At 52.1% G+C, this 13,636-nt stretch overlaps 1 protein-coding gene across 4 annotated transcripts in view; it reads right to left on the bottom strand.

Moving 5' to 3' along the window:
• GALNT14 (polypeptide N-acetylgalactosaminyltransferase 14) overlaps window positions 1–13,636 on the bottom strand; it is a 215,223-nt gene that overhangs the window by 37,740 nt on the left and 163,847 nt on the right. For all 4 annotated transcript variants that reach the window (XM_003481255.5, XM_085019690.1, XM_085019691.1 and 1 more), the window contains exons 4-6: window positions 5,782–5,849; window positions 3,454–3,519; window positions 3,222–3,343 (exon numbers count right to left, since the gene is read on the bottom strand). In XM_003481255.5, coding sequence (XP_003481303.2) covers window positions 3,222–3,343; window positions 3,454–3,519; window positions 5,782–5,849 — 256 coding nt within the window. The remainder of the gene's footprint in view (window positions 1–3,221; window positions 3,344–3,453; window positions 3,520–5,781; window positions 5,850–13,636) is intronic.

Below are 13,636 nucleotides of genomic sequence, written 5' to 3'. Positions count from 1 at the left end.
GTTCCTGTTCTGATCCTGCCGTCTAGAATATGTCTGATCTTAAGCAAATCAGCACATGCTGAGGGATTCTGTTTCTTCATCTATGAAGCAAGGATGGATTATTATTTGCAAAGCGATCTTGCCTTCCTAAGAGGGCTTCTGGAAGGAACAAGAGAGGAAAACATGTGAAAGGGCTTTGAAGCAAATGTAAGCCATTATTTATACCAATTTGCCAAATGCTACAGGGATTGAAATTTCTTAAAATCTTTATTCCTACTAAAGGAATATGTAGATAAGGTGGGGGGGTGGGAGAGAAGCCTCTGTTAAAAAAAAACCCAACAACGTAGTACTTCTTTCAAGTCTCATCCCATAATTGAAGGGAAGGAAGGGAAATCGAGGTGATTTTCCGTGTGGAAAACACCAGCTGAGGATGCTTCTGACAGCCCGAGCCCAACTTCTTTCTTATCTCTTTCTATTTTTGAAAATCCCAAACTCCAATTACAGCTTAAAATTTCCACTTCCACTCAGAAGATCAAATCACGCGTTCCTCTGAGACGAGACACATACAAAGACACGTGGAAACACAGGCTGACACACGCCCACACGCCCTGTCCCGAAGGGGATGTCTCAGCAGAACTGTGTCTTCATCAGGAATCTGGTGAAAACTCTGCAGGGGCAGAGCGGGACCACAGTCAGGGCTGGTCTCCACAATCTGCTGCTACTAAAGCTTTAGGTCAGACAGTGTTGGGGATTGGGAGCTGCCTCTGGCGGCTGAGCTCAATCTTGGGGCTACCTGACTCCCAGGGCCGTGGAGGCGAAGCTGGCCAGGGATGCACAAGAGAGCGTGTTTCCATGAGGGTTTCTGAGATGGACTCAGAGACACGGGGATGGAACGGGCCTCTGGGCTCAACAAGACTGCCTGAGGAATGCAAGACCCTCTAACACTTCTTGTAGGGACCCGTCAGCCTGGAGGTTCCCAGAGCTCAAACACCAAATGACCGCAGGACCCAGCCATTCCACTCCTTGGTAAATACCCCGCGGAAAGGAAAGCAGGTACTCAGAGGAAGCCTTGTACACAAATGTTTGCAACATCATTATTCACGACAGTAAAAAGGCAGAAACAACCCAAATGTCCATGCGTGTAGGAGTGGATGAACAAAATGAGGTATATACTGTGATGCTGTGATATAATAAGAAATATATATTTGTCCTTTGTTCCTCCTGAAACCCTCAGAGTTTCCTGAGTGATTGGGGTGACAGGAGCATCTTTTGTTTCTCCGAATAAGCCTCTTTCACTCTATCTGAGTTTATACGAATCAGGTGATTCTTGAAGGAAGGGGCCAGTTTCCAGAGGAACCAACTGTGTGATTAAAGGGTTGGAAACTTCAGCTCCACCTCCAACCCCCTTATGTCTCCTTCCCACTTGCCCCTCAACCCCAAGGAGAGGAGAGACCCTGGAGATTGAGCCCAACCACCAATGGCAATGATTTAATCAACCATGCCTATGTAAAGAAGCTTCCATCAAACCCCTAAACAATAGGGTTGGACGATCTTCTAGAGTAGGGAACAAAGCAGGGTGTAGATTCATTTTACATGGTCCATTCTAACTCTCCCTCCAAACTCTGCCCCACATAGGTGCTGGATAAATGTCTGTTACTTAACTTAGAGGCAGGAAATGAACGCATTTTTTTTTTTTCCTATTCCAGCCTTATCCTGTCCTCACTGCATTTAGTTTCTTCTTTTATTGTTCGCAGACACTGAGTGCCTTACTTTACAACCACAAGGAGGTGATGGGTGCCCCCCTTGGGTATGTAATCTATTAGGGGAGACATAAAACTAAACCCAGAAAAGGAAACTGTGGGGCCAAATGGGCAATTCTTGCTGGGAGTGATCCCAAGCCAGACATGCAGTCAGGAAAGGCTTCCAGGAGGAGGAGACATGTGGGTGAGGCCCTAAAGGGCAAGGGGCTTGTGGCGAGGAGGGGAAGGGCCTCCAGGGCCAGGAAGGGCTTGGTGGGCAATGAAGCAGTGGGGATGCCCAGTTAGAGCCTTAGTCTGGGAAGGCTTGCTCTGTGTGCAGGTGGAGCACAAAGGAGGGAAGGGTGTGGGGGTGCCACCAGTGTCAGGGGTGCCTCAATGGGACGGTCTGCTCAAAACCTATGATTTCTCAATGCAGACCCTCACCTGGTTACGTCGGACCCTCAGAGGAGTCCTCCAACCTCAGGGAAAATGGCTGCGTGATGGGTTTGAACATCGAGGCTCGTGTGTCAGAATTCTGTACGCCCACCGAGGTTCGTTGGATGAAGAAAGCTGGCAAGGGTTTCTTAGCACTCTAAGCAGTTCACACACCTCAATTCTCTCATCCTCTGAACACTGACGTTTTGCAGGTAGGAGTCAAGGAGCCGCCTCAAAGGGAGAGGAGGAAATAACCACAGCGCAGGGAAGATGTTGTCAAGGCAACACTGAGGTGTGGGCGGTACCAGCTAGGGAGGATCAGCCCAAGTGACAGAATCCTCTCTGAGAATGTGTCCGCATCTGTGAAATGGGTATGTTAAAAACATACCCCTTCACAGAGCAGCTGCAGGAGTCAGCAACGCACGGGGAAAATGAACAGCATAAATGCGAATCACAGTCACTGGCATCTAAACACATCTTCTGCAGATCGGGGTGGGGGGAGGTGGATTTTGTGGACTATAACATACTGATGGGAAAATTTAATTCTTTTTCACTTTTAAGAGGAATAACTGAGACACGGAGAGGAGAAATAGACAGAATTCTAGAGTAATTGAAAGGCAGACAGAGGCAAGGAATTCAGGCCTCTTAGCATCTAGACCCCTGCCTTGGCCTTTGGGTGCAGGTAACACATGGCTGGAGATAAGACAGAGGCTGGTTAATTCTGCTGCCTCGTTTTCACAAAGGCACTCATCAGGGCTCCCTTTCTGGAATCTTCTAGTGCCTGGGTGAAATTGTTCTGGGCAGTTCTCTTGCCCAGGAAGTTGCATGTGTCACGTATCAGCCGTTGGCAGCCCACCTGCAGGCCTGCTGTCAGTGACAGTGTGATGCAAAGAACAGATCCTGGGTTTTGTCCAACACTGCCTGCTGTGTGACCGTGGGTGGGCCCCCCACCTCAGTTTCTTCATCTATAAAAGGGACATCAGTCTGCGCCAACCACCTCCCAAGGGACTGTGGGCCTGTGAGGCATGAGCTTGAGAAAGTGGGGGGCACGGACTCTGCCTCACTCACCTCTTTGACCCTGTGCAGGAGAGGCTGGAGCCAGTCCCTGTTCACCTCACAGTGGCTGTCAAGGAAAGTCAGGGTGGTCCCCTGGGCAGCGTCAGCACCCCGGATCCGGGACCGGACCAGACCTGCAGTAGGGACAACCGGCCAAGTGGGTGCCATTGTTGGTCCACTGGCCGATGGCACACCCCCCAGCACATACCCACACCCCTGGGCCCGCCCAGCAGCACAGACCTACCTTGCCGCTCATTATTGCGTAAGCATTTCACCTTGGGCAGCTTGATGAGTTGTTTGCAGTCCTCAGCTGCAAAGACAAAAGGTCACATGGATTGAGCGCCCGAGGATGGAGGTGCACCAGCACAGTAGGTGAGGCAGCCCCGCCTCCCATCCCCGCCCCTACCCGCAGCGCCCTGTCCTGACGCCAGAGTGTGCATGGGCTTTGGAAGGGGCTGGGTGACCACGGCTATCAGTATACCAAGTGGCCCAGTCATACAAAGTGGCCTCCAAGGGCCCTCTTTGGAGCAGTTCAGTCACACAGTGCACATGCGTCCTTGTTGGAAGGCTTCCAGAAGGGAAGTCTTGGCGTGGTCACCTGGGGACATTTCTCCTTTTCTATAGATCATTCAAAACAGGAGATAGGAGTCCTGTTCCCTAGCAGGTTTAGGAAAGAGCTGCTGGGAGGCCAGAGAATGGATGGGATAGATTTCGGAGTTTCAGTTCCCCCTTTTGGCTAGGGGACCCGCGCAGTGTATCCCATCACACAGGGGTGGTTCCACTCTCCGAAGGCAGGGAAATGTGACAGGATGGGCAAGGACCTTGCTGTCCTCTCACCTGCTGACCCATCGCTCCTTTGGCTCACCAATTCTTGACTCTGAACTCCATAAGTTTTGATTTTGCTTCCCTGGTTTATCAACCTTAGCCTCTCTGTTTGGCTCTGGACTCTACAGGGTGACCACAAAGACTCACAGGGGCTTCCTCTGAGCCAGGTACTGTTCTAAGCACTTCAGGGGTATTAACACATTTCAGTCCTTATAGAAGCCACATATGCTATTGTCATTGCCATCTTATAGGCAAAGAAACTGATGCCCATAGAGGTTAATAATTTGCCCAAGGCACATAGCTAGCAAGTGCCAGGTCTAGGATGGGAAGCCAGGCAGTTGGCTCCAGGCCATGCTCTCACCACTGAGACATTCTGCTTCTAAGTGAACCCAGCAGCACTTCCTTCTCCAGCCTCAGGGCCAGGCCACCCCCAAACCTTTCCTCTCCAGGGAAGGGAGACAGGTCACTGAGGTTCAGACTCAGGTCAGAGCTGATGACCTTGGATCTGGTGCACAACCTGCCTATGCAATACACCCAAGGCTGGAGGCTGTGTCAGGGGTATGTGTTCCTGGCCACCCTAGAGCAGACCCCAGGGTGGTAAGTGGCTCCTATGCTTAGCTTCCAGCATCAAGGCTGGGCTGGTGGGGATCGATTCCACCCTCCTGGGACTTGGAGCTGTCCCCATTGGCCATCACCTGCTTCCCCTGGTTCATCACTGGAAGAAGGCAGTTCTGCCTGGATGTAGCTGACCACCCAGAACAGCACCCAGGCTGGGATGTCGGCTCTCAGAAGAGGAGCCAATACCCAATACCTGAAATGTAACAATGCTTCTACGATGATTGTACCTGTCAAACGGAACACACAGGTGTCTGAAAACACCTGCATGTTTTTCTCAGGGAAAGTGGACTTGGAGTGTGAATTTGGGTGGGACTCAGGCTCTTGGACGGGACACCTAGGAGACAGTCATGACCAGCGGTGGAAGACTGGAAAGCAGCTGCTCAGTGTGTCACGGCCAGGTAACGGGATGTCCTAAAGACAGAGCCCTCTCCTTGCCTCCGCCAGTCCCACTGTGGGAATGAAAGGAAGAAGGAAGGTGGCTTTAGCTCAGGCTGGTGGATGGTCAGAGCATATGAGTCAGGAATCTCTAGTCATGGGCACTGCTTCAGGGCTTGGGGTCCCAGCGTCCATCCTTTGAAAGTGCGAGGTCTCTTCTCGTGTCTAAGGACATATCTTGGGGGCGGTGACACAAATACACACACACACACACACACACACACGCCGACTCCATTAAGAATCTACTAAATTGACCTGGTTAGATCCTCACAACAGAGAACCCAAGATGTTTTGTTTTTTTCTTATCTTTTCTAACAAGGGCCCCACCCGAGGCACATGGAAGTTCCCAGGCTACGGGTCAAATCAGAGCTGCGTCTGTGACCTACACCACAGCTCACAGCAATGCCAGGTTCTTAACCCACTGAGCAAGGCCAGGGATCAAATTCATGTCCTCATGGATACTGGTAGGGTTCATTACCAATAAGCCACAATGGTAACTCCCCAAGACATTGTTTTTCAAATGTAAGGTTTATGGACTTCTTGAGCCCCCCATGGGCACTCACTGTCTCCCCTACCTATTATAAATCTAGGCTTTCCTCCATCCCCAGAGAACCCGTGGGCTCGCCTCTGCCAGTTAAACGGGGGCTGGGAACAGACCTTCATGTCCACAGTGCAGGACGGCAAGAGCACTTACGGTCATTGCTGAAGTCATCCACCAATATGATTTCCTGGATCAGATTCATAGGGGTGCGGTTTAATATGCTGTGAGATGGAGAGAGCAAAGATCACTATGACTTCTAGTGGCAAATATATGTATCACCTCAAGGTTTAGCCGGACACCATTGCATTTGAAGAACAAAACCTCTGGGCAACCAAGAAGCTTGTCTCATCACACGGCTCACCTGTGGGCCTCTAGGATAGAACTTGGTTTTGTCTTAGTGAACGCTGCCACCACCCACCTAGCATGCAGACAGAGATCCAGAAGCCATCCTCAACGACCCCCTTCTCCTCAAAACCCCACGTCACATCAATAACCAAGACATGCTGGTTCTCCTGGAGAATAACACTCAAAGCATCTTTACCTCTTAAACCTCCATCCTGGTTCATCCTCTTCTGCCTGGTTTTTTGTTTTTGTTTTTGTTTTTTTGCAGTAGCTTGACCTGCCAGTCTGTCCTCCTATAACTTCCAGAGTGAGTTTTTTTTTTTTTTTGCTTTTTAGGGCCACACCTGAGATATATGGAGGTTCCCAGGCTAGAGGTCAAATCAGAGCTGCAGCTGCTGGCCTATACCACAGACACAGTAACACTGGACCTGAGTGGCATCTGTGACCTACACCCCAGCTCATGACAACGCCAGATCCTAAACCCACTCAGCGAGGCCAGGGATTGAACCTGCATCCTCACAGACACTGTATTGGGTTCTTAACTTGCTAAGCCACCACAGGAACTCCCCGAGTGAGGTTTCTGATCTCTCATTGCCTGACTTTCCACACAAAAGGCTCCTCACCACCTCTCCATACCCAAGCTCTCCTCAGGATCCTCTAGGCCTCTCCCGATCTGGAGCCAGCCCCATTTCCCATTATCTGGAGACATCCTACTTGGTACAACAGACGTTTCAAAATGAAATACATCTCCTCTGCCCCAGGAGCAGTTCCAATGCCACTTCTTCTCTAATAGGTTTCCAATCCGCTTGGTGAGAATGAATTGCTCCCTCCTCTGGGATTCCCCCAGCTGTCTGTATCTGAAGCTTCCTAGGGCTCTCGGCTCCAAGGGCTGGTTTTGCTGCCCTCTAGATGGCCGCCTCCCGGGGCGGGGGCTGGAAGGGGGGGCTCCTCAAGTTACTCTCTGTATTGCCCGAGTCCACCTGTGCCTTGGCCCCATGACCATTCCTTCCAGGGATAGTTAGAGCACACCCACTATGTGCTGGGTCCTGGGGAGATGAGGAATGCGGGAGAGGTGAGCTCTGCCTTCCAGAAATTCATGGTCTAGGAGCTACTTACCACAAGCTGTGAATTCTTGGGCAGGTTAAGTATTTAAGTATTTACTGCTTTGTGCAATAAAATATTCCCATCTGTAAAATGGGGATAATAATAGTAGTACTTTCTTCTCAGGGCCACCAGGAGAATTAGAGAAGAATTAAATGCTTCTAAAGCATTTAGCACTGTGTCTCCTGATAAAAGTGATAAGAAGTTATACCAATTATTACTGATTTGTGCATCAGCAGTGAATTTTTTTTTCTTTCATTTTTGGCCACCCCACGGTATATGGAATTCCTGCGCCAGGGATCAGATCCAAGCTGCAGCTGTGCCCTAAGCCACAGCTATGGCAACACTGGATCCTTTAATCCACTGTGCCAGGCAGGGGATCCAACTTGTGTCCTTGCCCTAGTGCTGCAGAGAGGCCGCCAGTCCCATTGCATCACAGTGGGAATTCTAGCAGTGACTTTTGAATTGGCTTCTTTTCTCCTCCTATGCTATGGATCTGTTCCCATGGAGCAGGGTTAAGTTTGTGTTCATTCTGGGTCTTGGGCCTGATTGATATAGCTGGATCCCGCTTCTCCTGAACACCCCAAACCATGTGGTTCCTCAGAAACATTCCTGGGCCACACCACCCACCGTGGGACACTCAGAGTCCCACACGTGTGGGGAAGGGGGGGTTAGATGGGTGCTGTCAGAGGTGTGCACCTGAGCCCTGTTTCTGGTGGGTCGCCCTTTCTAAGCAGGATGCAGAGACATCCCAGGAGAACTTTGCCTGCAGCTACCTTTATTTATGAAGCCTTAATTCTCACCATGGCAACTAGCATGAGCTGGAGAGAGGAACCCTGACCCTAGGCCCTGAGCCCGCTGTTGGAAAGTGGGACAAGGAGGGCAGGAGGTGGCGGGAGGGGACCCTTGCCACAATCATCCAAAAGAAAACACACCAAACACAACAACCAGCCTTCCAATCAGGGAGGGAGGGGGCGAGGGAGGCAGAAAGAGAGGGAAAACTTGCTGGAAGAATACCCTCTAATGAGGTTTGATTACGGCTGTAGCTTCTGCACACGATTCCCTGAAATCCTTGTCGGCTCTTTGAAATTCAAGAGTTCTCTTCTGTGAACATCAAAAGGTAAATCGCGTGCAGCTCTGCGCCGGTTGAACTGAGAGATGATTAGCGAATAAAAAATGTCCAGGGTTTAAAAAAGGAAAAAAAAAAAAGAGCGAAATCGTCAGCAGTAAGTGGTAATTAGACCATTTCCTGGTAACACCTGGCTGGTTTTTGCTTCTCTAAACAGAGCAATTGGAGTGATGGCAGGGGCTCCGAAAAAGTGGCTGGGGGCCAGGAGGGCCTGAGATGGGCGGGTGCTCTGGGCACCTGGGGTGGCCAGAGAAGGAGGAAGGTCAAGCCCAGCCCAGAGGACCTGGCTTGGCGGAGATGGTCCCCCCCGCCACCGCACCCCAGGTCCTGGCCTCTGCATGTCCCACCCCCATCCCTGCTGCCCAGACCCTGGCTGTTGGCATCGCCCTCCTTTGCTCTCACCAGTGCTCCTGGCAGGACACCTCACCAGCCCCTCCACAGCAGAGACAGCCCCCCCTTTCCTCTAGGGCCCAATCTTCCCTTGCATCGTGCCCCACCCCCGCAGTGGCTGTTCCACGCCCTTTCCCTTCACAGCCTTGCAGGGGCGTGAGCTCGAGCCTCGTGGGCACATCAGGTCACACTCGCCCTGGGAATGATCCTAGAACCGAGTCTCCCATCCACGGCTTGCTCTCTGCCAGAGGGCGGCTGCCAGCAGTGTCTACACCTTCTGCCTGTCTACACCTTCTCCCTAGCCCTGGGCCCCCCCCCCCCCAGGCCCCCGGAGGGAGCAGGTACAGCAGCGCGGGAGGCCCAGTGGCCTCCACCATCTACTACTGTGCAATCCCGAACAAGATGCCAGGGCAGCTCCCAGGCTTCATTTCCATCTGTAATTACATTTTCCTTGTAAAGGCAGGCGATATTAATACTTGACCTACTTCACAGGCTTTTGTGTGTATGAAATGAGGAAACGTATTTGAAATTGCTTTGTGAACTGCACGGAGCTACATGCAGGAAGCGCTTATCAGACGCTCCATAAATACCAGTTGAATGAAGACCTGAGGCCAGATGACAGTACGGTTTAGTTGTTCTAGAGTCACATGGACTTGGGTTCAAGGCTGTTATCTGTGTATCCACTCTTTGCTAGCCGGAGAGTTTCAGGAAGCCCTGAGCAGCTTCCTGAGCCTCAGGAAAGGAGCTTAGCATCATGCTGGGCGCATAGCTGCTGCTCCCAGAATCTGGGGATCGATAATCGTGATGAGACTGGTTCGTAAAAGTGGGATCCCGGAGCCAGCAGCATCAGTGTCACCTGGGGACTTGTTAGAAATGCAAGTTCTTGGGTTCCACTCTAACCTACAGAGTTGGAATATCTGGGGATGGAACCCAAGAAACCAGGTTTGAACAAGCCCTCCAGGTGACTCTGGGGTCTGCACAAGCTTGAGAGCCACAGCTTTAGATCCCTGCTTCCCACCGAAGCTGGAGGTGCCTCATGGCACCTGCTGTCACCTGTCCCAAGGCCTTTACCTACCTGAACTCATTCCCGCCTCTCACAATCATGTGAGGAAGTTATTACCTGGATTCCTTGTTTTTTAGAAAAGGAAGCTGAGGCAGAGAGGAAGGAGGTACCTGGGGTCACACAGCTGGGAAAGGGCGGACCAGGCAAATCTGACCCCAGGGTCTAATTTTTTACCACTTTAACCTGACGAACTGCTCCTTTAAATCTAAATGATTACAAAAAGTCATGGCAAGGGGACTCGAGATATAAACTGGTCAGCTGTGCCTGCTCCAGAGCCCCCACAGGAGGCCCCTGGGGCCAGAGGGGGCTCTAAAAGGAAGGGGTGGCCCTAGGTGACACGTGTACATGGGGACCGGCAACACCAGTCAAGAGAAACATCTTTCAGGGCTTTTCTCTGTCCTGAAGTGAGAAAAGCCCCCTAACTCATCCAGGCTGTGACCTTCTCTCCCTCCCCCATCACCGGCCCCACTGTGCCTCTGCCTGGCTCTGAGGGCCCCATGCCCCCTGTAACCCAGGAGCTTGGGCAGGGGCCGGGCCTGGCCAGGCACTGGGTGGGAGGGAGGACTCTGCCCTTCCTTGTTCCTCTGGCATCTTTCCCCTGCCAGAGCCTGAGAGCAAAGCCATCAGAATCCTAGAAACTTAAAGACAAAAGACAGAGTTCTTGCTGGGGCACAATGGGATTGGAGGCGTCTCTGGAGCGCAGGGACGCAGGTTCGATCCCCAGCCCAGCACAGTGGGTTAGGAATCCAGTGTTGCCACAGCTGCGACATAGTTCACAAATGCATCTCTGATCCCTGGCCCAGGAACTCCATGTGCCTCAGGGCAGCCAAAAAAAAAAAAAAAAAAAAAATGAAAGACATCTTAGAAAAGATCGTTTCATCACGGACAAAGGGGGGATAGGAAGTGCTCTTCATTCAATTTCCTCTCAGTGGCTAATAATTTATATATTCGTGCCATAGGATAGGGAGTGGAAGGAAAATTTGGATCCCCAAGGCACCTGACACTTGGCCATGGAAGTTCCTAGAAGTAGTCTTCCTTGCCTCCACCCCTAAAAGTCACTTCCACGCTGCCCGCTGCTGGTGTTAACACCCATCTGGTCACACCTGGCTCTTGGGGCCCTCATTCTGCTGTTTTCATGGATCACGCTTGAGTCTGAGAGGGGCATGGCTCACACTTAAGTTCCTAAGAGGCAGGAAAATGGGCCCAGGCTCTCCCAGGAAAGCACCCTGCAGAGTTTGGGGTACAGGCCCGCACTTCATGGGGGTCTTCTGAAAAGTGTGATGTTGATGGGCCCAAGCCCCCTTCCAGAGTGCAGGGCCTTAGAGCCTCAGTGGACAGAGGTGCTGGGCTCCCCCCCCACTGCCCCCCACTCCCACCCAGGATGTCCGAAACTCCAGTCCTGGCTCCTGTGCTGCCCACTCCATGGCCTTGGCCTCCATTCATGAGGGCACCCTGACATCACAGGCTCCAATGGGGAGCCAACTCAAGTGCGAGATGGAATGTGTTCCATGGACCATAAAGCTCAGCATACATTTAACATGTTAATGTTATTATAATGTATCATTATTACTGTTATAAAGCGATGGAGAAACAGCAGGAAGAGAGGAGAAATACGTCCTAGAGCTGAAAGGGATGCGTCTGAGGGCAGCAGCTGTAGTGCCCCTGAGAATATCAATAGAGTGCAAGGAGAGCTTGGGGGGCCCGAGGTCCCCATATTAGAATGTCCCGAAATGTCCCAGGGTCATGTCTTCTGGTGGGATGTGTGACAGAACTTGTAACATGACTTTTATCACTGTCTTTACAGATGTGGCTAATGACCTATCCAAGGTCACAAGGCTGGGAAGTGGTCGGGTCGGGTGGGGCCTTGACCCAGGTCTTCAGACTCCTGGTGCGGTGCCCTTTTAAGCACCTCTTTTCTCGCTCGCTGGGCAGATTCGAGGAGGGCTCTCTGTGGGCCGACACAGTTCTCAGTCCTTTACCTGAATTAACCAAAGGAGCTCTGTGCCATAGGACTGGTTATTATGCCATAGGGAGGTTAGGGAAGCCATGAGTAAGAGACAGGTCTTAACGGGTAGAAGTCCATCACGAATTACATCTGGGAGAAGTGCATTAGGTGCTAGAGTACAGATGTGCAGAGAAGGAGCCCAGAGGAAGGCTCCGATGGAGTGAGTGTGTGTGTGAGTGTGTGTGTGTGTGTGTGTGTGTATGCAGGGAGTTGGGGGAGTTGGAGGTGCAGGGCATCAGCAGACTCCTTGAAGGAGGAGGAGAGGCCAGCCTGGAAGGCAAGGAGTCTCTCTTGGATGCTCTAGTGTCCTCACAGAAGCATCTGGCAGACACGCACATGTGACCTTGTATGGCAGGGCAGGGCTGTGTTCTGGGGCCTCAGCCTCAGTTCCCTTTGTTCCATGTCTGCCTGCTTTGCCGGCCAGGTCCAGAACTTCCCTTTTTCTTTCACCAGAGAAGACCCAGGGACATCATAAATCAAACCACGCCAGAGCCCTGTACCTCCTCCACACACCTGTACCGGTTTACAAATCCGAAAGGCACTTTTATTAGTCCACATGGAGACTCAGGGTGATGCCTGACAGTGACGCAGGACACTTTCTTGTCAAGAGCTGAAGGCTTGTTGGGAAATCAAATTTAAATCAGGCAGCTTGTGGGGTGAATGCAGAAAGCAGGGCAGCCATGGCAATCAGCTGGCAGAAGGAAGCAGCCAGCCAAGGACACCTGGACAGTGGATAGCCACCCCAAGGATGCAGGAAATGCCAGGCTGAAGACTGCATGTTTGGGCTGCTGGTCTCTCTCCACATTTCTAAGGGACACCCTGATCCTGCACAATGGACACTCATCATGAGTGGCAAGTGGCACCACTGACTTGTGCCCACTCTCCAGGGAAGCCCACCGAGGCCCTCCCATCACCTGGACTGTCCCCACCTGCCTACAGCCATGCCCCTGCAGGAATGACAGAGGAAGGCATGGCCTGTTGATGAAAGTGATGAGAGGTTTTGCCCTGCTTGGTTGTACTCTCTTGCCCCCCCACATTTAATCCTAGTTCTCTGCAAAATCAGGCAACCACCTGATCCAGACATGTTCTAACAGGCTGCATGTCCCAGGACGTGGGGGGACTTCTGGCACTTCATCCCAGAGCCAGTGCTACCTTCTGCTGGGGGCATGACTGAGTACATCCTGGTCCAAGCCCTGCTCAAGGAATGCAGATGGCCACCTTGGGACTAACCTTGGACTAACCTTGGGATGCTGAGAACTATGAGGTCAGTGAACAAGGGTGGGAACCCTGCTTCACCACTGTAAGTGGAGCAACAGTGGGCCTTGACTTTGTATCCCTAAGTCTCCATTTCCTCAGCTGCAGAATGGGCACAGTGGTGGCCTCCCACCTCTCTGGCTAAGGGCACAAGTTGAGGCGCATCTGCACGCCAGCGGGCTTAGTGACTGCTGGCTCCACCACCACCACCAAAGATGCTGGTGCTGCTGTGGACCTGAGTGAGGAGGGGTGGGCCAGGTGATGTCAGAGGAAGGGTAGCCACAGGGAGAGGGGCTCCAGAGGAGAGGAAGGGGCACAGCATGGGGAACGGGAGCCAAAATAACTGGGCTCCTCTGGGAAGGGGGTGAGGCTCTCCAGGCCAAGACTCCAGGGCCCTGCCTATGTTCTAGGGCAAGCTCTGCTGAGGGCTGGCGCTTCATATTGAAAAACCCATTCAGGCTGCAGAACCACACAGAGCAAGGATGCAGCTACCAGAGCAAGGGCATGGTGCTGACTTGGAGCTGAGGGCGGATGGAGAGGCCCGAGGGGGAGCGGGGCTGGAACACAGGTCATGGGCGAGGACATGAGCTAACGCCGGCCATTCCTGATTTGCACCAGGGGTGCCAGTGGAAGTATGATAAGTGGTGAGAGGCTGGGATAGACAGCCCTTGGCTGCCCTGAGTTCTAATCCTGGCCTGATGCTGGGGATGGAGGATGCATTCAG

The sequence above is a fragment of the Sus scrofa genome, chromosome 3, assembly GCF_054392235.1.
Source record: "Sus scrofa isolate SSC_HxYL_T2T_F1_AM1 chromosome 3, Sscrofa_HxYL_maternal_Yorkshire_Landrace_v2.0, whole genome shotgun sequence".
NCBI classification, from domain to species: domain Eukaryota; kingdom Metazoa; phylum Chordata; class Mammalia; order Artiodactyla; family Suidae; genus Sus; species Sus scrofa.
Note: the sequence above shows the minus strand (reverse complement) of the source record. Positions and strands in the feature narration are given on the sequence as shown.